Source organism: Gobio gobio (assembly GCF_949357685.1).
Source record: "Gobio gobio genome assembly, chromosome: 1".
Lineage (NCBI taxonomy): Eukaryota > Metazoa > Chordata > Actinopteri > Cypriniformes > Gobionidae > Gobio > Gobio gobio.
The window spans coordinates 23,057,799-23,081,706 of record NC_137097.1 but is presented as its reverse complement, the minus strand read 5'-3'; the positions used below and the strand labels follow the sequence as shown (position 1 = coordinate 23,081,706).

The 23,908-nt window shown below is 39.5% G+C and overlaps 1 protein-coding gene across 1 annotated transcript; it reads right to left on the bottom strand.

The window, feature by feature from the left end:
* Nucleotides 1-1,956: 1,956 nt before the first annotated feature.
* Nucleotides 1,957-18,760, bottom strand: LOC307130661 (uncharacterized protein). Its single transcript, XM_079823755.1, has 3 exons — nucleotides 18,699-18,760; nucleotides 15,860-16,082; nucleotides 1,957-3,908 (listed from the first exon to the last, which is right to left on the bottom strand). The coding sequence occupies exons 2-3, from the start codon at nucleotides 16,017-16,019 to the stop codon at nucleotides 3,079-3,081; spliced, it is 990 nt and encodes a 329-aa protein (XP_079679881.1). The 5' UTR covers nucleotides 16,020-16,082; nucleotides 18,699-18,760; the 3' UTR covers nucleotides 1,957-3,078.
* Nucleotides 18,761-23,908: the final 5,148 nt, after the last annotated feature.

Genomic DNA, 23,908 nt, shown 5'->3' with positions numbered 1-23,908 from the left:
CTTTAATTATGATAATGCTGTAAAAATAAACGTGAAAAGAAAGAAGCGTTCGATAAATATTTTTAACATGTGTGTGTGTGTGTGTGTGTGAATAAATCTAACCACCCCTGTGACAGATTTTAAGTTTCACTTTCCCTGATCCGTGACAGACGAGGCGCATCTTGGCGGCAGGGAATACTTAACAATGTCTGGAATAAGAAACTCTAAAGTGTGGATGCACTTTGAAATAGTAAAAGATGATCCAAAAAAAGTTAAATGCAAGTTGTGCCAACAGCTCATGTCCTAGCACTCATCAACAACAAACATGGCTTTCCACTTAAAACGGGCAAGTTTAAGAGCGTTCTGCTGCCGGCCAACGTTAACAAGTCGGTTTTCCCCGCACACAATTCGAAAAGACTCAAACGCACACAAGCAGAGTGAAAGACTGGATTTTTTTCGATCGGGTAGGGTACAAGTGTTTTCAAACATTTCAGCCGTTTCTAATTTTAATTTGCTGGGAACATGTTTAGCTAAAAAAACCTGCCAGTTTAGCGTTTATTGTTGTTGTGGCAGTTAAAAAGAAAAATTTTACAATTCTGGCTAAATTTTCTTTGTTTTAATAATTTATTTATTTTTATTTTATTTATTAGTCACTCAGGGTTACTTAATTTAACTGTGGCTTGTGTTTTTTTATATATGAAGAGTTCAGATGTTTCAGATGCACTGAGTGAATGCTCTCCGCATATAGTATACGTTCATAAAATACTTTCACTTCAAACCCACTAAATCCCAGCCTCAGCCCATTCAGTAGTACCGGTACTTGGGTAGAAACCTATACATAGAAACCTGTTAAAAATGCTTATTTTAAAGAAAGGTGTCAGACGGACTAGGCTTTTGCATCTGAAGTCTTCATATGTTCCCCAGCACTTTGCCATTTTGCACACATTTATTATGCTCCCTGTGACTTGATTTCGTTTTTATCTATTTTTTTATTATTAGTAATGTATATTCTGTTCTAATTTAATTCTGTAAATTAATGCTTTTTATTGTTTTTCGTTGTCTCGATGTTGCGCTGCAGCTGCACTGAAAGCATGCTGGCACAGCAATTTTGCCGATTTAATTTAATTTCGCAAAATGTGAAATGCAAATCCTGTCTGCAGTCAGTGTGTTCTTTTCCTCTCTAGGCAGGTATTTTGTTTAGGTTTATTTATCAAAATGTTCGTTTATATATTTGTGTGATGTTCTGTATTTCGATCGCGGCTTTAAAATGTTATGAGCAAACGTTTTACGAATGTTTATCCACCACATTACCTTTTATTTAAACCTAAATAAGAAAGCCATTGTCAGTTCGTCTGTCAGTTGGCAGGCAGTTTTGGTCGCTTTATTAAAAGTTGTTGCTGTGTGGAGTGTGTAAAATAAAATAAAAATAGTTTTACCCTCCTGCTGACTGTCGTGCCCCTCCCAGTCCCAATCCATTCACACACACATAGATGATTCGACTATCGGTCGACTATAGAAAGATTCGACAATTCTGATTCGAATGTGTAAATCATTAGTCGGGGACACCCCTATACATTTGCATTAATATTACATAGTCCTGCTGTTAAAAATACTAATTTTAATTAAAAAATGAAATTTAGGGGTGTCACACCAAAGGACAAAAAAACTTAACAACTTCAGTGGTCTGAAAACATAGTTAAATATTTAAACAATTCTGAGAAAAATACTTACCATGTGCACTGCTCATGGCCTTCATAGGGGTCTTCAGTCACATGACCTTGAATGGGGTCTTTTAACTAAATGTAGTTGTCCATGATATTGGCCAAATTAATATCAGGTTTTTGCATAACACCAAAGGACATTTTTTTCTGTGACAAACTTTATGAAATTCCTACACTTTTAGAAATGTATGTATAGGAAAAGTGATGGCCACTTAGTGAAATAGACACTTACACAATTATGCCAGGAGTGTTCATTAAGATTTTTAAACATTATTTTCTTTATTTATCAAATGTAAAATTTATTAAATAATGTTGTCTACCGTCACACCATAGGACAATTTTGAGATTTGGCTCAAAGTTGTAAAAAAAAACTAAAAATAACTTGGGTATTAAAACAACAAATTCATGTAAAACAAGAAAAAGTTTAACCATTTACAGTATTCTAAATAATGAAAATGTGAAATAAATTATGTTTTATCTTCTGTGACAGTGAAAAAGCCACGTCACGTCAACTACCCTGTTGCAGTTTTCTTTTGTTTTTCCTTTCCTCATTCAATTATATGTGGGAAATGAATGTGTAAAAAGATAAAAGTGAAGTCAATGTTTTCTCTTTTTTTTGCGCGCTGGACGTCACGCTCGTAACACTGAGAAACTCCAGACACATTCATGGCTGCCCTTTCAAATACTTCAAAGCAATCATGCTGCGCTACCACAAAGTCCTGATGAAATAAGACGAGTTGCTGTAAATATATCTGTGTCGTGCCTCTGTTATTGCTGCATAGACCAGCAGGGGTCACAGGACTCGGGGCAGGATGGAATGCTGGAAGATCCAAGCTTTAAATCTACCAGGCAGACTGGACTAGTCAACCTTGGTGAGCCAAGCCCCAAGTTCTTTGTTGGAGTTCTGGATGGCGGCAGTCTTTAAACCTCATCCTTGCCCAGGTGATGAGTCTCTCAAGTCCTTGTAGGATCCACCTGCTCCCTGGGACCGATGTTGTTGTGATGGTATTTTCAACCTCTTTTCATGGGCTACCATCGCCTCCTTAGGCGAAGTTTGTTTGGCATTTCTAATCATAAACAGCCATGTTAAAGCCTGCAGAAATGTTTTTCATTGACGTTATGGCAGTCCACCCTGCTTAATATTTTTTAGAGAATGTTGCCTTTGTCATTGTGCACAAAACTTCATGTCAATACATGTGTCTTAAGTGCCCTTGTTACATTCATCCTTCATCGATTCAATGAACACTTATGTCTCAAAAATCGAACAGGATTTTTTCACAAAAGTGACAGCCCGTTCTCTCATTCGTGAATACTCATGTGGTACTCCAGCGCTTTTTTATACCTAACACTTTTCTCAGTGTCCACATGTACACGGCTTCTATCCAGTGTGAACTCTCATGTGCCGGTTAAGGTTTCCTTTGTCAGCAAAACTCTGTCCACACTGTTGACATGTGTAAGGCTTCTCTCCAGTGTGAATTCGCATGTGGATGTTAAGGTTTCCTTTGTCAGCAAAACTCTTTCCACACTGTTGGCAGATGAACGGCTTCTCTCCAGTGTGAATTCTCATGTGCTTTGTGAGATGTCCTTTTAGAGCGAATCCGTTTCCACACTGTGGGCAGACGAAAGGCTTCTCTCCAGTGTGAATTCTCATGTGCCTGTTAAGGGTTCCTTTATAACTAAAACTCTTTCCACACTGAGGGCACGTGTAAGGCTTCTCTCCAGTGTGAACTCTCATGTGTATTTTAAGGTTTGCTCCTGGAGCGAAACTCTTTCCACACTGTTGGCAGGTGTAAGGCTTCTCTCCGGTGTGAATTTGCATGTGCCTTTTAAGGCTTCCATTTTCAGCAAAACTCTTTCCACACTGAGGGCAGATGTAAGGCTTCTCCCCAGAGTGAAATCTCATGTGGACGTTAAGGTTTACTTTTCTAGCAAAACTCTTTCCACACTGTTGGCAGGTGTAAGGCTTCTCTCCAGTGTGAACTCTCATGTGTCTTTTAAGGCTTGCTCCTGAAGCGAAACTCTTTCCACAGTGTTGGCAGGTGAAATTACTTCTAGTTCCCTTATTTTTAGACTTTTTTCGTGACAAAGTCTTTTCAGCCTGTGAGCAACTAAAAGTTTTTTCTCCTGTTATGAAATAATTATTCTTATGTTTAACTTTCTCTTCCATTTCATTCAGTACTTCACTCTCCTCTTTCAGCACCGTCAGGTCTAAGGTGAAAAGAGACAAATGCAAATTAACACCAGTTTAATGGTACAAAGCAACAGACCACAAAACATTTAGACATGTAAAGTATCAAAACCAACATACAACTAGATCCTATTCCCATGGGCACTTGAGAGACTCCTGCACCGTTTCACAGATTGAGAATAAAAGCAAAGGAACACCTTCGTCCCATTCAGACCATGGGTGCGTCTCAATCAGCTCCCTAGTTCAGTAGTCAGGGCACTGATCAGGGAGTCAGCCCATTGACTTATGTCCTGATCAGTGCCCTGACTACTGAACCAGGGAGCTGATTGAGACGCATGCCATGTCTCGATGCAGTATTTCCTAATCATTGCTTTTCAGGTCTGATGGAACCTTTCCAAAGACCCCTGACTCTCTGGGTGATAAACACTGGATATACGATGTGTAATATTGAGCGATTTAAAAAACTTGAGCACACAATTTAGATAGAAAATAAGCCCCCTGATCAGTCTAGACAATTCTTGGTAGACCAAAAGTTTTAAAGACCTTTGTTAAAGCTTTATCAACTGCTCGGGATGTGATTTTTTCGGAGTGGAATTGCTTCCAGGTATCTGGTAGCTGTGCACATAATCGTCAATAAAAACCATGGATTAACAATGATGCTGAAACAGAATGGGTTAACATGTAACAGTGCTCTGTACCAAATGCCCCATTGTCAACACTAGCCTTTATGACACCCCAATCTCAGAAAAATATTGAAATAAAAAATGTATGGGTTAAGCAAACTTTGAGAGTTTGGACAAGAGTTAAAAAAAATCCATGTCTATAGTAGATAACCCTGAGTTTCTACCCTGCAGGTGGGATGGTACTTTTAGATGGACTGAGAAGGGTCTTATCATAATTGATCAGTTATTTAAGGGAAGTACATTGCATTCATTCTCTGATCTTAAAGAAACATTTATGTTATCATTGAGTAATTTCTTTCGGCATCTGCAAATAAGAAACTATATTACAACTCATAAAGACAAGGACATAATTATGGAAGCCCCAACTGATGCGGAATAGTATTTTACTGATATAGAGAAGCAATGTCTTTTACATAAAAATCATATCTCGCACATGTATATCAGAATATTACTTGACTCCACAGATAATACACTCCATATAAAGAAAAAGTGGGAGTCTGAACTAAATTAAATTGAGGATGAGACATGGGGAAGTATATGTGCAGAATGTCATAAGGGAATCAATAGTCACAACTGGAAAGAGTTTGACTAGAAAACAAAAATTAGATTTTTTAGAACACCATTGGCGAAATCAAAATTTGTTAATGGTCCAGAAGCAGAGAAATGCTGGAGGGTGTGGGAAGTTAGGAGACCACACGCATATATTCTGGGATTGTCTGAAAATATCCACATTTTGGCAACGGGCTGAGGCTGAGATCATGAAAATTCTGCATAGACGTGCCTTCTACTCCCCTGTTTTTCTAGCTTGAAGGGACACCCCAAGATTGGAGAAGTAAAAACAAGAGATATTTTCCATGTACTCTAATTAAGTGCACGAAAAACTATAACAATTAATTGGATGAACCACATTCTCCAACAATGGCCCAGTGGAAAATTGAATATCTGCACGATTTTCAAACTGGTCGGATCACTGCTCTTTTCACTGCATGACTATCTGAGGTATCATTCAGTCACTGCTGTGTTCACACTGACAGATGGATCGGCGACAGGAGGTTTCACACTGCATGACTGTACAAGAGGAACAATCCGCGACAACTCTCTCCGGTGCGCAAACTACATTTCACAAGCAAACACACGCCGGGCTCTCAAGTCTCACGCATTGGGTGTGAGAGATGCGCATTTCAACCTGCTCACATGCCACACCTTGCATTTAATAGGATAACGCCCACCAAGTTGAACCCCTATTAGAGGAATTAAGTGAGTCCCCCATTCAGTTCAGAGGGCCCTGCCACACACAGCCAATCAGAAAATAGCATTGCTGTATCCGGGTAAGATTTAGATATTCACAGTGGTGGAAATAGCCGAAATTCACTAGGCGGACTCTAGAATGAAAAATTGATTGGCAACAGTCCTATAGTGTCTTATTCTAATTTAATTTATTGATCAAATCTAAGCATATACAATGAAAGCTGAAGCATAGCCGATATTCAATAAGATTATGGAAAAATGCCCTTCATAAAAGGTAAAAATATCACGAATATGCAGATTTAAGTATGTAAGAGCTGATCGAACACTGGTGAGAATATTGCTTCAGAATAAATTTTATTTGCAATACAAAAACAAATTTTTTTTTTGCCCACACAAGCAAATGTTTTACTCGGACAAGTACATGGCAGATTTACTTGTCCGAAGAACAAGCATGTGTCCAGCCCTGGACATCTCATCATTGCTGGGGAATATATGTGTCCAGGCAGCTGGTAGGTTAGCTTACAGTTTGACAAAAGTACATGAACTAGCCTAGCTAGCCAGTTGAATCCCTGCTAATTGTAGCAGCTATTCTGACACTTGTTTAGTATTAGTTCTGATACTGAAGGAAAGAAAAAGGAAAGAATAGGCTGGGAAAAACTAAAACAAATAATTAAAATTATGCATTATCTGGATAAAATATAATGAAATAGCCTAGGCCAAAGGTTTTCACATTTCACAGACACACACACACACAAAGAAATGCTGAATTAAATTTAAAAAAAATTATTTGTACGAATTAACGTGTAATTTTTCAGATCAAGTCAAGTTAATTTATATAGCGCTTTTTCCAATGCAGATTGTTTCAAAGCAGCTTCACAGTGTTAAGGCCTGTACACACCGGGACGAATATCGCACGCGCTTATCGCCAGCATTTTTCGTGACTTTTTTCGGCGCGTCTTGAGTGTTCACACCCAAGCGATTTCCACTGGCGATGCGCCGAGTGAACGTGCACATTCAGTAAATGCGCTCCCGGTACACAAGGTGGTGCTGCGGCACTTACGCTTCTGACACTCGCTTGTCACACAGAAGAAGAGGAGAGACAGTATTTACGTGCTTGCCAAAACCACAGATATATTATGTCTATGGCAAAACCATTCACACACTTTTTGCTAACTGGCAAGCAGCATTAGCAGCCCATCTTCTTCTTTGTCTACTTACTACTTCTTCGTCGTATCAATGTGTGCTCGGCAAGACCGATTTTGTTCTTGAGCGCCACCCAGTCGTGTTTTACTGTCACTTCAGCAGCTCCAGGCACGTGAACAAAAGCGCTGATCTCATTGGTCGGCCAGTTTTTAACGCGCCGCGGCAAAATAAAAAAACGAACCCGAGGCTTTTTTTTTAAATGACGCTTTTACGCCTGGCGTTTTACGCGTCGGTGTGAACACTCACATTGGCGCCCATTGTTTAGTCACGAGGCGTTAAACGTCGGCGATAAACGCGCGCGAAAATCGTCCCGTGTGAACAGGCCTTCAAACAGGAAAATAATGCAACAGAATTTGATTCGGCCGTACAGCCGCTCCGGAGAAAACGGTGATGTCATCAGCTCATTTCAACTATCATACAGTGACAATGTGGCAGATCAGTAATTTAGTTAATATAGTTAATTTAGTAATTACATTTATTTGGATATTTAGTTTAAAATGTAGTGTCCCCAACTGAGCAAGCCAAGCCAGAGGCAACAGTGGCAAGGAAACCAAAACCCCATCAGGTGACCTAATGGAGAAAAATAAACCTTGGGAGAAACCAGGCTCAGTCGGGGGGCCAGTTCTCCTATGGCCAATTAACAAACAGCGTATGATTTTTATTCTGGCGACTGTACAGGTCAGAGGTCATAATAGATTGGAATATTCAAAAGATCGGAGTCATCACGCCGGAGACGGGTTTATTGAGGATGCCGTGTCGATGAGGCAGTTTCAGGGGGAGTCTAATTGACACAGTCTCTGCAGACACTTCAGGGTCATGTGTTGGTCATGTCTAGCCGCAGGCCCACCATCTGATCTGGATCCGGCCCGGATCCGGCTGACTGCAGTAAACCTCGGGATTAACAGAGAGACTATCATTAGCGTAGATGCCATTCTTCTGATTGCTGACCCGGTTGTGGCTGAACTAGTTAATGCAGCCTAACAGAATTAATTAGTTCATCTCTCGAGTCTTTGGTTTTAGTCATTCGTTCATCAAGTCCCAGCCCATAGGCAAGGCTATGCAGTAGGGCTGTAACAATTTGACCAAAAATAAAAACCTTGATTAATTAAATTTTTTACCTCGCTTACGATTAATGAATTATTATTTTGCTTTTGTTTCTAATGAAAAAGTGTGTTTCTGCACGCGATCTTCACGTGATGTGCGAGCTACTGTATGAGTGTTCATTTGTCACAATATATCAGGCATTAGTTCAACATAATACACATCTGATGGCCGAAAATCGCTTGAATGTTCAAACTGGCAGGCCTTAAAACACATACAAATGACAAAGCTTTGTGAGGACGCAGGTGAAAGTGATCTGCCTTCAGGGCGCGTGTTGTGAGAGACGCGACACGGCTCGGCTCTCTGTCTCACAGAAAAAAGCTCATGAGCACAGAACGGAGAAGTTTTCTGTATTGTTGTTTGTGAATAGTGCACAATCGCTTTAAATGTTCAAACTGGCAAGCCTTTAAACACATTTATTTGACAAATTTTATGAGGACGCAAGCAAAAGCGATCTGGCTTCGGGACTTGCGTGCGCTGTCTGTGTGTGTCAGCGCGTAGGCTATAAGAACGGCGATTAACTTACCTCTATAAACTGTGTAAAACATGCAGTTACTAAAGTGATTCTGGGCTTCTATAAACACAGAAAACTGCTCCTGCATCTCTCTGTGTGCCTGCAAACTGCACTTGATGTGACTGACAGGGCGGAGTCACATGACTAAAACCGAAATAACCGGGATTTGGAAAAATACGTCAGTTAGAGGTTCTGAAATTCGATTAATTTTCGAAAGTTTCGATTAATCGTACAGCCCTACTACATGCCAGTGTGAACATTCTTACAGAGATGTTTGCATCAATCACATTATTTTCAATCTTAACATTCACTAACCTTTCACAATTCCGAACAGGTTGGGATGACCAAAATCTTATTTCATGACAGTAATGGTGCGTTCACACTGGACGCGAATGACGCGATTTGCGCGAGTGATTTACATGTTAAGTCAATGCAAAGACGTGAATAGACATTATGTGATGCGAATGGCACGAATTGAGCGTTTGACGCGTGATTCGCCTGAGTTGAAAAATCTGAACATTGGCGGATATTCGCGCCACGTTAACCAATCAGGAGCTTGCTCTAGTTGTGACAACAATAAGGAGAAAATCTGGTTTATATTAATCATAAATTAATATCTGGTTTAGACAAGTGTGCATATGATTATCACTGTGATAACATTAAATGACATGAAACACAACTCAGTCTCTTTTTGTTAAATGCAAGTTTATGTTTGATCAATAATACAAAAGTATAAGTAAAAGGTATAATAAGCTACACATGAAATAAAGGAAACAATTCATTTAAACATTCAAAGTCAGTGCTAGTCGGCAACAATTGTAACGTACAGTTATAGCCTAAAAATAAAAAAGTAATGAAACTTCACTTTGCCCTCAGCCTAAACGATTTGCCAGGGAACAAATTATAGATCCATGACACCAAAGATCGGCCGTTACATATACACAAGACAAATTATAGCTGGAGACACCACAGAGACATCAGAGCCAGCAGCAGAAGGACTAGCCGAGGAAAGGCTGCTCTCGCCGGGGTAAACAAGCGCTGAGCGGATTTTAACTCCGAAAACACCAGATAAAATGTTTAAATAGACACTCTTTATATAAATAAACCACAGATTTGAGCTTTAAACAACTACATTATCGCCTGAAAGTCTTAAAACTACGTTTTGTCACACATTAACAGTAGATTTTAACAAAAAAAGATGTGTAAACACAGCCCATGTCAGCCATTTCTCAACGAGATGAGCTGCTGGCAGAAGCCCCACCCATGAGGCGAATTCGCGTCTGTTGTGAAGTGAATGTCACACGCGAATGAAGCGAGTAAACTCAAAATGTTCAAGCGTCCGGTGTGAACGCAACATAAAAGTTTAATGAGTAATTTAATATTTTTAAATTATATTTTTTAATTACAATATAGATTAAAAAAATCTTTAAAAAAAATGTAAGTTACAAACAATGACCAAAACCATGCTTTATTTTAAAGTCGGCATGAAACGGAAGTTGAGATTGTCTTTTTCTCCTTATTGTGACGTATATCCGAGTGAAACGGCTTCTGAAATTAGAAAAAATGTAGGGTGAGGCTTGATTTCGTCCTTCGGGAATTGATTGGATCTTTGGAAGTTGGGCGTTGCTAACAAAATGGAGGCAGATTTGAAGTTTGCACTCAGTTGTGGAGAAAAACTCAATCTATCTCTTAAATAAATGTATTTTCTTTCTAAATCTTTTCTACATAATGTTACTGAGCATATTTCCTCACTTTTCGCTGGTTTATGCAACAGATTTTACTTATTTTAAGCCTTTTTTGGCTTTATTTCTGTAAAGCTTTTATCTCAGCTCTCCCTTATAAGGGGGGCGCGCCGTAAGCGCGTTCACACGCTGCATTCCTCTGTGCGAGTCGTCACGATAAGCTGTTCGTCCGACTATATTGAGTAATTTTTACATTAAAAAAAAGCTTTTATTTCTCATATATTTCTCTCTTTTTGCCTCAAGTCCTTCTTGAAGAAGGTATTGTGTTAATACCGAGAAAAATGCACCTAACCACGATCAGTGACAGGTTTCTGAGAGGAGGTGGAGGTGCAATTTTGACCATTCAAACCCAATAATCCGTGAAACTGACGTCGAGATCGCGTGCTATCTGAGTGAAAGGCGTGTCCTTCAGGTCAGAGTCTGGCAGCTTTATTTTCTCCTGCGTGCGTTTCTGTTACTTTCTCTGTCATGCGCTGCGCATATATATTCCTCTTCTGCTTCCAATGTTTAGTGAAGGGGGGGGAAGCAGAGCTCACACACACTCACGTCCTGACTCCTGCTGTCACACATCAACGCAAATTAAGAATATTTGTCTGCTGCTTTTGACACAGTTAATCACCAGATCCTCCTGGCAACTCTCATGAAGATGGGCATCTCAGGAACTGCTCTCCAGTGGTTCAAGTCTTACCTCTCAGGTAGGTCCTTTAGGGTGTCATGGAGAGGTGAAGTGTCTGAGTCACATCGTCTAGCTACTGGAGTTCCCCAGGGATCAGTGCTTGGACCACTTCTCTTCTCTGTCTACATGTCATCATTGGGATCGGTCATTCAGAAACATGGCTTTTCCTATCACTGCTATGCCGACGACACTCAACTCTACTTCTCATTTCAACCTGATGATCCATCGGTTGGTGTTCGTATCGCTGCCTGCCTAACAGACATTTCAGCCTGGATGAAGGAACATCACCTGCAACTCAACCTTGCAAAGACAGAACTGCTTGTAGTCTCAGCCAAACCAGCACTGCATCACAATCTCTCCATTCAGCTAGGATCATCAACCATAACTCCGTCCAGGACAGCCAGGAACCTTGGGGTTGTGATTGATGATCAGCTAGAATTCACTGACCACATCACTGCAACAACCCGGTCCTGCAGATTTGCACTATTCAACATTAGGAAGGTTAGACCCTTCCTATCAGATCATGCCACACAACTACTGGTCCAAGCTCTTGTTCTCTCCAGACTGGACTACTGTAATGCTCTTCTTGCGGGCCTTCCGGCATGCACTGCCAAACCCTTGCAACTGATCCAGAATGCAGCGGCGAGGTTGGTCTTTGGTGAGCCGAAGAGAGCACACGTCACGCCTCTCTTCATCAGTCTGCACTGGCTACCAATAGCCGCTCGCATTAAATTCAAGGCACTGGTGCTCGCCTTCAAAACATCCACTGGCTCTGCACCAATATACCTAAACTCGCTCGTTCAGACTTACACACCCTCCAGGAACTTGCGTTCTGCCAGTGAACGACGCCTTGTGGTGCCATACCAAAGAGGCATGAAATCGCTGTCACGGACCTTTTCCTGGACCGTTCCCACCTGGTGGAATGACCTGCCTATCTCAATTCGTGCGGCCGAGTCTGTGGCCATTTTCAAAAAACGTCTAAAGACACATCTTTTCCAGCAACACCTGACCGGTCGAGAATAGCACTTATCATTCTATTCATCATTCTATTCATTGTCTGTCTGTCTAATTTATTTAAAAAAAAAAAAAAAACTTTGTTCTGTACTAGACTAACTGAGACTTGTTACAGCACTTGCATATTGCTGATATTGTTGCCCTTCGACTGCTCTAGCTGCTTCTATTGCCCTCATTTGTAAGTCGCTTTGGATAAAAGCGTCTGCTAAATGACTAAATGTAAATGTAAGAAGTACTGCTTTTATTAGAGGGCTGTCATTCTTAAAGTACCGGTACTAATAAAATGTACTTGTACTTTTCTAGTAGCGGTAAATCGTGCAACACTAGTCCCGACAGCAAATGATCATGCGCCTGTAGCAATTATGGGTGCAGACATAGTTAACGAATCTTCCAATGATTCGATCAAATGAACATCCCCGTTCACAAAGCACAATTCAGCTCCAGGAAATCATCATCATCACGAGGGAGATGGGGGCTTGATTCTGCCCCGGAGCTACTAGTTTTGACTTCCTATGGACTCGCCACCAAACTCAGCTAAAAGAGGACAACGGGCTCGTGGTTGTCACAAGACAAAGAAACAACCAGACCTCTGTCTTTGCAATGACCGGTAAATGAACTCCACGACACCGCTAAAAACTCCAAGTAAGCTCACAGAAACTGTCACATATGGAGTGCAGCAAATCACGGATTATTGGACTTTTTCATTTCAAATAGCCTTCGACGTAGCTTGTTAGTGTGTTTACAACTAATACACGTTAGCTAGACTATTAGGCATGTATATTACTCACAATTCATGCAATTATGTAACTATTGAATGAGTGGATGAAAAAGCATTGTGTTTGATACCGGTGTGTTCGTATGGATATAATCCAACAGATGAGCTGAATGAAATCTTTATAGAATTGATCATGTCCTTATAGTAAGAAATTAGGTCTAAATTTACTCTCTGCTTAAGAGCAGGAAACTAAATTCTATAGATAACCCAATTTTGTGGGAGGGGTGGAGACACAGTCACCCCTGAAGCCTAATTGGCCAGAACCCATCCAGGGGATGGGCAAATGTTTGAGTTTAATCTCAGAACACGAACGAAAAGTTCAGTCTGCTGTCTACTGTCTACAGTTCTGTACAGTTCAGACCAGAAGCAGTGCAGAGTCCAGCTCAAGTTCGGTTCGAGCTGGTTCGCGGCCTGTTCGCAGTTCAGAGATGAGCTAAGTCCTAGCAGTTTGACCAGAGTGAGTTCTGAACAGAGCTCCCAGGAGACGATCTAACGATCGTGACAGACCAATACAGAGAAAATGGGTTAACAACGATTTCATTCAGGCCATCTGCTTTTCTCTCACTTTCCTTTCTTTTACTTAAAGTTTATTTTATTTCCGTTAAGTCTCGGGTTCTGTTAAGTTTCGCCGCAAAAGTCTCTCAACAACGAGTTTCTAACAGCGCGCTCCAACTTCAAACAACGCCCACAAGACTTCCATCCAGCCGCCAACACCCCACGCGATTGGCTTCCCCAGACGTCGACCAGACCTTCAGCGAATCAAAGATCCGGGAAAATCCCTGTTCAGCCAGGAAAAGGGAATTCCCCCTTGTCAGACGACACGCGAAACACAAACGCAAGTAACGCCTTTTTGATTCCAAGCTGAACTGGTGCATTAGATCAAATGTAATAACCCTGCCTAAGAAACGATAGGAGGTTAAATTACTGATCAATGGTTTCTTCAGGTCATGTTTCATAAATGCATAGATTGCTTAGGATTTCATAATTTCTCTCTCTTAGAACTTATTCTTTCCTCACCTTCTTCCTTTCTGCAACGTGTGAATGTGCGAGTGTGTGTTTATGTTAGATATTAGTTTGATGTGTTAGATTAATCAATAAAGTTCCGTTTGTATTCAAAGATAACTGTTCTTGTGTTATGTGCTTATCAATTTAATGTCTTGAACTGCCGATCTAAGTTACCTGGCTGTTAAATAGTGTTTCACTATTGTTCGGATATTAATATCCGCTGCAGAGTTGATATTTACGGCCCGTTCAAATGAACGCTAGAAGAGTCATTTGCTCGGCTGTAAAATAGACTCTCAAAATTCCCTATGAATTCATTAAATTCATTCATTTGAGCTAAATATACATGTTTCCCTTTAACAGAGCCCCCTTTAAGTTCTTACATATCGGCGGACGAATAAGTTAAGGGGTAAACATTAATTCTGAATTATTTATAATATATAGTGTCATTCGAGTCTTTCATTTTAATTCAGTTCCCCGTTGAGTTATTATTTTATCTGACTCATAGTCGCTACACGCCAATGACAGCACCTGCTGAACCACAACCTGATGAACAATATTACGCTCGTAGTATTATTTTTATGCCACCTCCGCATCCGTAGTCCATCTTTTACCAAAAATTATACATTAGGTTTACATGGAGCACTGTAATCGGTTTAAAAGTCCAATCCGAATGAAAATGCTCCATATAAACACCTCAGTCGGAATAAAAATGGCCAAACCGAATGAAATTGTAATGGGTTTGAGAGGGGTGGGATAAACCTTTTCATGAACCGGTCAAACGAAAAATTCCACCATGTAAACGACCTGATCCGATTACTGTGAGTGCACGTCTTTCTGTGACGTGATATACAGCGCGCGCCTCCTCAACTGAAGAGCTCACACCAGGCTAATGTTGACAAGAGAGGAAAGTTCATTTTTCTGAGGTATTAAACTTGTTTTAGTTCATAAGTTATGAACATGATGTTGGAATAATGACACAGACATAGCCTGGCTACAGCTAAGTAGCTATGTCCTGGGGGCCGTTGAGAGTTGCCATGGCAACAGGGAACATTCAAGCTGCTGGAAAGGACGTGTCGACATTTCTCTCTGTTTCTTGTAAGTTATATAGCTTATATAAAAAGTTCAACAACTGCTTCAAATTGGTCAAGTAACATTACCCACAGTCTTTAATTACTTTTGTTAATATTTATACCTCTGTGATTATGGTATCTTTCCTTAATCATCTGAAATATTTATGCATCTAGCCTAACGTTAGTAATGACGCTGAGCACGTCTTGAATGCTTTCATTCATGTTTCACCATTATCCTATGTTTTTATTAATAATTTGGGTGCATTTTATTGTTAATTTTGTGTTTTTCAAATTAAATTAATTGAATTCATTTAGAGTCCGCATTCATCATTCACAGCTGTTGAAATAGCCATTGTATAGGATATAAATTAGGTTAAACTACTGCATCCCCGCCCACAGAAAAATAAATAAATATAAAAATTAACAACACAGAACTATTGATCCACGAACGTCGCAGTTATTATAACTGGCAACGCTACGAATCTATGTGACAGACAAACTGTGTGTGCATGTCACAAAATGAGTCCGACTGAAAGTCAGCACATGTGAACACCAGATCGGTTTAGATAATGTCTCATGTAAACAGTCCAGCGAATCTTTGAATCGGAATGATTTTCATCGGAATGAAAAAAAAAGTGCGCATGTAAATGGCTATGGCTATTGTTAAGTGCAGGTTTGTTAGCCAATTTAAAGCATTTTACAAGAGAAGCGTCATTGTTTTAAGCTTCAAGTTTTCACTTGGATCATCAAATCATGGAGGCCCCACCTTGCAACTTACAGGACTTAAAGGATCTGCTGCTAACATATTGGTGCCAGATATCACAGCACACCTTCAGGGGTCTAGTGGAGTCCATCAGAGACGGGTCAGGGCTGTTTTGGCAGCAAAAAGGGGGACCAACACAATATTAGCTCATAATTCAGCTTTGAGAATGAGACCAACCTGTGTGTTCCTCTGTTTCTTCATCTTTCACTCTCAATTCGTCTCCTATCTTCACGTCTTCACTCTCCTCTTTCTCTGTGTGTTCCTCAGATTCTTCCGGTTTCAAACTGAATACATTTTTAATCTTCACATCTTCACTCTCTTCTTTAATAAACTCCATATTTATATCAGTGTGTCACGTGGATCTCAGTCACTTCTCCAGGAGTTTTTCTGTGTGTTTGTCCTGTTTAAGGTGAGAATAATAACAGAAAGAAAAATAAATCCACACTAAATCTCTCCTAGTTTAGTAGTTCAGCGTACTAGCAAGGGAATGATAGTTTGTTTTATTTTTATTGAACTTTCAAAATTACAGAATTCAACAGGTAAGTTGCTTTCAAATTTTGTATTAAAACAATTGTAATATAATTGAAATATAACAATTAAAATAAAATGAAAAAAAGTTTAATTTAAAGGGCATCACAAACATGTTAAATTCATTTCACACTTTTTTGAAAATGAGCAAAATTGGCTTTTGAGCTAACTTTACACCGTTTAGTTTGATGAATATAAACAGAGCCGGCCCAAGGCATAAGCGAACTAAGCAGCTGCTTAGGGCCCCCTTGGCCACCAAGAGCACATTAAATGACTTTTTGATGTATGTTATTTTTATGATTATTGAAATCACTAAATGGCCTTAAACAATTACTAAATAAACTGCTAAATGTTAAGTCTTCTAATATATGCACGGATTGATTCTGACAGCACTGCACGAGCTCGCAGCGCCATCGGCCGGACACTATATTTGCTTGTTAGCCAGGGTTGAAAGTCCAAAGTGCGAGAAAATCAGCGCTAAAACATACTACTCGTCAGTTAACTTACCCGGTAACCTTTTTATGAATGGAATGGATGGATTTAGTAAACACGGACTGTAGTAAACACTGTAAGCAGGGACGTTCAAATGATTGCTTATCGTGCGAAAACAACATGAGAGGGAGTAAATGCAGAATTAAAATTCTTGGATGAGCTAAACATTGACAGTTTGACTGGTCATTTTGACACGCTTTCTTGTGATGAGAACTGTGACTGATTGCATTGATCATCTGAAGTGCACGCGCTGCCGGAACAGCACTCTTCAACGTGAGAGTGCAAACATTACTAAAGCGGAAACACCATTTAAAGCGGCACTCCTTAGTGAAAGCGTTTAAATCATCAGATCACATTTAGTTTCACTAGCATGATTATTCAAAGCATTTTAGAAGGTTTATTCTATATGTATAGTGCATTAGTAGCGGGAGAGGTGAGACATAGCTAGCATGGGGAGAGCCTAATGCGTGAGGGAAAAAATGAAAAGTTTTCTGTGACATTATTACATTAAACAACTAAATATAATGTGGAATATAATGTATAATAAAGCAATGGGTAAATATTTGTTGGGTCCTGATAACAATACACTAATAATAATATTATTTTAATAGTAATAAAAAAGTACAACATTTAAAAAAACACACTCTTTATTTTGGCTACATATTGGGATACATATCGTATCATGAGTTCAGTATCGAGATAAATATCGAATCGTTACACCCCTAGTGCGAATATCTTGTCTGACGTGCTGAATGTCTTGGAGTAGGCTAAAGCATAGCTTCCAGTTTCTCAGTAAACGTTTTTCTGCTATATCGTCCCCTTGGAATTATAAGTTGTGTAGCCTACATTTCGGAAGTTTTTATTTAGAAAATAAAAAGGATCTTTCTACACAGTCGAATGGAATGCAAAAAATACAATTGTATTTTCGCCAAAATAAAAGCTCTGTTTAATGTTTGAAAGAAATCAACATTTCTTGTTTTCAAAAGAAGTCTCTTCTGCTCATCAAGGCTGCATTTATTTGATCAAAAAACAGTAATATTGTGAAATATTATTATAATGTAAAACAGTTGTTTTCTTTGTGAATATATAGTAAAGTGTAATGTATTCCTGTGATCAAAGCTGAATTTATCATCATTACCAGTCTTCAGTGTCACATGATCCTTCACAAATAATTTTCTTTTGAGGATTTGATGCTCAAGACACATTTAAGATTATCAGTTTTTAGATTACAATATTTTTAGGATTCTTAGAAAGCTTTCTATTTTAGAGAAATGCTGTCCTTTTGAACCTTCTATTCATAAAAGAATCCTGGGGAAAAGTGAGCATATTCAGCATAAGAGGCTACTTAAAAAAAAAAAAAGTCGCCACATATCCCAGTCTGAACTATAAGGCTTTGATTATTAACACCTGACCACTCTTGTGGGTTTGCTACTGTTACAATTAAGAAAACTGTGTAAGGGTAAAAACATGACAGGCAGACATGATGTAAGCAACACAGCTACAAATACTAACATTGATACTGGGTGTGCGAATGATCAAGAATTGACAATAGTCAATCGTATTGGAGGCACAGAGGGGCCCCCAAATAAAATTCTGCTTAGGGCCCCATAAGGGCTTGGGCCGGCCCTGAATATAAAATTTCCCTAATAACAAAAACAAATCAATAATATTTGTTGGTGGGCGAGCAAGAGGCGTGGGAGGAGTGCGTGATTTCATTTCAAGTGTTTGTTCTTTAAATAAGCTTGGTTTTTGTTTTAGTTATTTGATGTTCTTTAGTAGCGAACAGTGCTTACTGCTTAGGGACCCTGTCGAGCGGAACAACACGAGTATTCATGTTTGAAAAAGTGAAATGAGCAGCTCCTTCTGTTACTCATGAGTTTATTCTGTTACTTTACTCACACAGCGCTGATAAATGTTAGATAAAGCAATGCAGTGTTGCATTTAATAATAATAATACATAATTAATTTAAACACTTTAAACGCTTAAACCACAAACCTTTCTCCAGCCGAATCAGAACAGATGCAGGAGCAGGCGCGACCTTATGACGTCACCTCACCGACCGCTCCAAAATAAAAGTCCCGATTACAGCAGCAGCATAAAAAAAAAATCACAAAAATTCATTAAAAAATAAAATAAAAAGATGACAAAATTCAGAGTTGAATGTATTAGTGAAATACATTTAAGAACACAATAGTAAGTTAATAATACAGTTCATATTAAGAATTTAAAAAATAAGAGTTAAGAGTTAAAGCAATAACAATGCAGCCACTTCATTTTTGTGTTTCTTAAAGGGATAGTTCACCCAAAAATGAAAACTATCCCATGATTTACTCACTAAAGTCATCCTTGGTGTATATGACATTCTTCTTTCAGACGAATAAAATCAGAGTTATATTTAAAAAAGTCCTGGCTAATACAAGCTTTATCAGCTTTATAATAGCAGTAATAGTTGCTCTGTTTTTGAAGTGAATAAAAATGCATCTGTCAGTCATATAACTGCTCCACACATCTCTGGGGGTTAATAAAGGCCTTCCGAAGTGAATCGACGTGTTTGTGTAAGAAGAATATCCACATTTAAAACTTTATAAAGTAATGTTTCTGTGCTCTCTCCTTTGTGACAGTATCAAATATAGGAATAATATAACCAGTAAAAGAGAGAATATAAATACAAAATACAGGGCCTGTCATTAAGCCTTGTCCTGTGCTATTGTCCAGATTGTTTTGTGTGTGGTGTAAATATAATTTATTCTGAAGAAATATTCTCATCAGTGTTCTGTCAGCTTTAGCATATTTAAATCTGAATATTTGTGATATTTACCCCAAGGGCATTTGTTTTACCTTTATAAAAGGGCATTTTTCCCCTAATTAACCTCTTAATCTGCACCCCTATTTTTTAGAATTTTCTGAAAACAACAGCTCTTAAACCCTATGATCTATATTCATAAATCTGGTCTTATTTTAAACTAGACACTTGATATTTTGTTACCCAAGAGTCATAATAACTCTAAGTAGCATGAGAACAGAGTAATTTACATGTAAATATAAATGTAAGTGACTAAGACTTTATTTAATTTCTTTAGCCTGAAAATAACTTATAAAACTGAATGTCTAATCATGTTTTGATTCAAATTTGAGGATAATACTGTCAAAAATGTAGCTTCTGTGAGCTTTTATGTCAAGAAAAGACTAGGCGTCCTTTCAAAAAGGCCATTTATTTCAGAACATTTGTAAAGAGTAGAGAGAATAAATCTGCTATATACTGCTAATTATAATGCATATACAGTTACTGAAAAACTAAAGCAACTATTTACATAAATTACCAAGTGTAAAAAACTCATTTAGTTGATGAGAAGTGTCAGTCATAGAGTCTGCGCGCTCCATTGTAAAAACATAGACAGTAAAAGAAATGGACAGAGCGACCCCATAGACTTCAACGGAGGAAAGTGAAGTCAGTTAGAAGCTCTCACTTCCTGATGGCTGATGTACTGCAGCCTCAGACTGAGCTTGACCACGTAGATGTGATGTAAGAAACCAGTCTGACAGTTTTTAGTGACCGAATCTGCTTGCAGAGATGGAGAGTGTGAGCAAGGGCAACTTTTGGTAAGTATTCTGATGAATTATTTTGTCATTTTGCATAGTATTTATTTTAAAATTGAACGCCAGTACGCCATCTTAAGAAGTTATGTAAAATTATATTTAAGAACTTGTGATATGAATTCATACCCAATAAGGAGATATGCTTGCTGGCCACATAATTAACATGGTTAATTGATGCACAGGATGTTGTATAATGTTAATGGTCGCCCAATATAACCAAAAAATGCCGTTAACTGTTATCTACATCGCAAGAGAAATGGACGAATCAGTCATATAAAAAAGTTATTCAGTAAATCGCTCTGGACAAAAATGTCTGCTTTGGCCTGTTAAATAACATATAGATAATAAATGGACAATAACGAATGTCCCCAATAACATCTATAACTAATGGTTGCCCTTTTTAATTTTTTTCCTCATAGGTATGAAAATAAACCTCTAACAGAAACGACGTTAGCTGCACACCATGGATAACAACAAAGGTAAGCCATGAAGCTATAGTATCATTTAGATTAAAGTCAAATATGGAAAGCAACACATTGACCGTAAGAGAGAATAAAATAATAAATGAACCTTGTGTAATACCTATATTGTCATATTAGTATCAATGAATTTGTGTTTTATTGTGTGTATCTGCATAGACTTTTTTCTGATTTGTTTGGATAGAAAGAAATCAATGGCCAGAAACAAGTTACTTGTGTGTGTTAAAATATGTGTACTGACTGACTAAACAATGTTTTGATTGTGATTGCTGTATGCTATTAACAGGTCCAGTGATTTGGATTATGGGCAGCAGTTGCATTCGTCATGGGGAAGAGAGGGTTCACTGGATTGGCTGTGGTGGACTTCGATGGCATGGACTCCATCCTTTCTTCTACCGGTCCCTTAGAGGAAGAGCAGCCCCGGATGTCCTGCTGAATCACTGCGGCGGGAACGACTTGGGATGCAGGAAGAGCATCGATCTCGTCGCAGCAATGAAGCAGGATCTGCAACATCTCCATCAGCGTTTCCCTCAGATGATCATCGTGCTGTCTGACATCACCCAGAGACGTTGGTGGAGATCAGGCCTTCCAGGGAAAATTGACAAGTCCCGTGGGTGAACACCATGACGGCGCATGCACAGGTTGTGAGCGCGTTGTTTGTGTTTGGAGCTCCGTCGAATTGATTCATAATCCTTGATTTTCTTCTTAACACTCACAAGCGAATACTTTCTATTATTTACAGCGTGTGAACATATCTCCGATACGATTCTCTATAAAAAACAATCGGATTGCTTTGATATCGCTACTTATATCCGAACTTCCGCTACTAGCCGTAGCCCACTAGCATTGCACGCGTGGTAACTTATTTACACCCGTAACCACTGAAACCTACAATTCGCCATCGTAGCACATCTGCTACAATGGCGAATAACTCGGATGTGTGTCTAATGTTACCTTTGAGTGCAGGTGAGGACACGTTCGAGCTGCATTCGGTGCAGTTGGAGTTGGAGTCGTTGGAGAAGCAGATTTGCGGCTTTCTAGACAGACAAGCTGTGCTGAGAGAGCGGCGAACAGCGCTTGAAACATCACGCACCGATGTTCTCAAGTCAGTGGTTAGTAACCTTTTGACTCCGACTTCGTCTACTCCGCGTGTTTCTCTGCACAGGACCCAAGCACCCAGGACGCGATCATCATCCCTGGTTTCGTTCACTCCGGCACCGACACAGCACCATGGACCCTGGGTGTTTCCACAGTGGAAGACGCGAGCCAGGACCAGAGTTAGGACCTCTCCACCCCTCCCGGTCTTCGAGATCTCCACCCGGAACCGCTTCTCCCCTCTTCGCGAGACGGAACGCGGCGCTGTGGTCATCGGTACTTCCATCGTCCGGCATGTCCACGCTACCTCAGGTAAAGGCAAGGTTATCACTCACTGCTTTCCTGGTGCTCGTGTTCTCGATGTCGCTGCGCAGGTTCCCGAGATCCTGAACGGTGACGAGCGCATCGGAGCTGCTCTTTGTAAATAATTGGAATCTGTTCTGGGAGCGACCTAGGCTCTTCCGTCCTGATGGCCTTCACCCCAGCAGAATCGGAGCGGCTCTTCTGTCGGACAACGTCTCCAGGGCGTTACACACCACCATATGACTAGTAAGTCAAAGTCCAAATCACAGTCTTTGCTGTCCTAACTTAATTGACATAAGTACCAATGTAGAACATTATATAGAAACTGTGTCTATTCCTCGTTTAGTGAGGTCAAACATTAAATCTACTGTAGGATCTAGGAAAAATCTAATTGTAATTAAACCAGAAAATCTCAATATAAGTGAACAAAAACAATTTCTAAAACTAGGTCTTCTAAACATTAGATCGCTCACACCTAAGGCAGTTATTGTAAATGAAATAGTCACAGATAATAGTTTCGATGTACTTTGCCTTACTGAAACTGGCTTAAGCCAAATGATTATTTCGTTCTTAATGAGTCTACTCCACCAGGATACTGTTATAAGCATGAGCCCCGTCTGATTGGTCGTGGCGGCGGTGTTGCAACAATCTATAGATATTCTCTTAATGTTACTCATAAAACAGGTCACAGTTTTAATTCGTTTGAAGTACTAGTGCTAAATGTTACGCTCTTAGATGTAAGAAAGAAATCCGTATTGTCTCTAGCCTTGGCTACTGTATATAGACCTCCAGGGCCCTATGCTGATTTCCTAAAAGAGTTTGCAGACTTTCTCTCGGATATATTGGTCAACGTCGATAAAGCATTAATTGTTGGAGATTTTAACATACACGTAGATAACACAAATTATGCGTTAGGGGCTGCATTTACAGATCTATTAAACTCCTTTGGGGTCAAGCAAAATGTCTTAATCACACACTAGATTTAATTATATCACATGGAACCAACCCAACCGATATAGATATTATACCGCAAAGGGATGATGTCACTGACCATTACATGGTAACTTGCATACTGCGTACTGCTGAAATCTGTCATGTTGCGCCACGTTATCGACCAGGCAGAACAATCCTTCCAACCACTATAGATAGATTCTCAAATACCTTACCTGATCTGTCTCAGCTGCTCAGTGAACCCAAACAAACAGATGAACTAGAGGAAATGACTAGCAGTATGAGCACCATTTTCTCTAGTACATTAGAAATTGTTGCACCAATTAGATTAAAAAAGGTTAGAGAGAAAACTAAAGCACCATGGTACAACAGTGCTACACATGTTATTAAGAGAGAAACTCGTAACTTAGAGCGTAAATGGAAACAAACTAATTTAGAGGTCTTTAGAATCGCGTGGAAAGATAGTATGTCACGTTATAAAAAGGCCCTAAAAGCAGCCAGGTTAAGCATCTCCGCAAACGAATAGAAAATAACCAAAATAATCCAAGGTTTTTATTTAACACCGTGGCTAGACTAACAAAAGCCGCGTTTCCACCGCAGAAACTTTCCCCCGGAACTAGGAACTTTGGGGTGGAACTCTGTGTGTTTCGACCGCAGGAACCAGGGTCTAAATGAAGTTCCGGGTAAATATTTCCCCCTCCAAACGGCCCTGCTTGCAAGGTGGTACTTTTTTAAAGTTCGGGAACTTTCGGGGGTGGGGCTTGGGCGCTGAACATGATG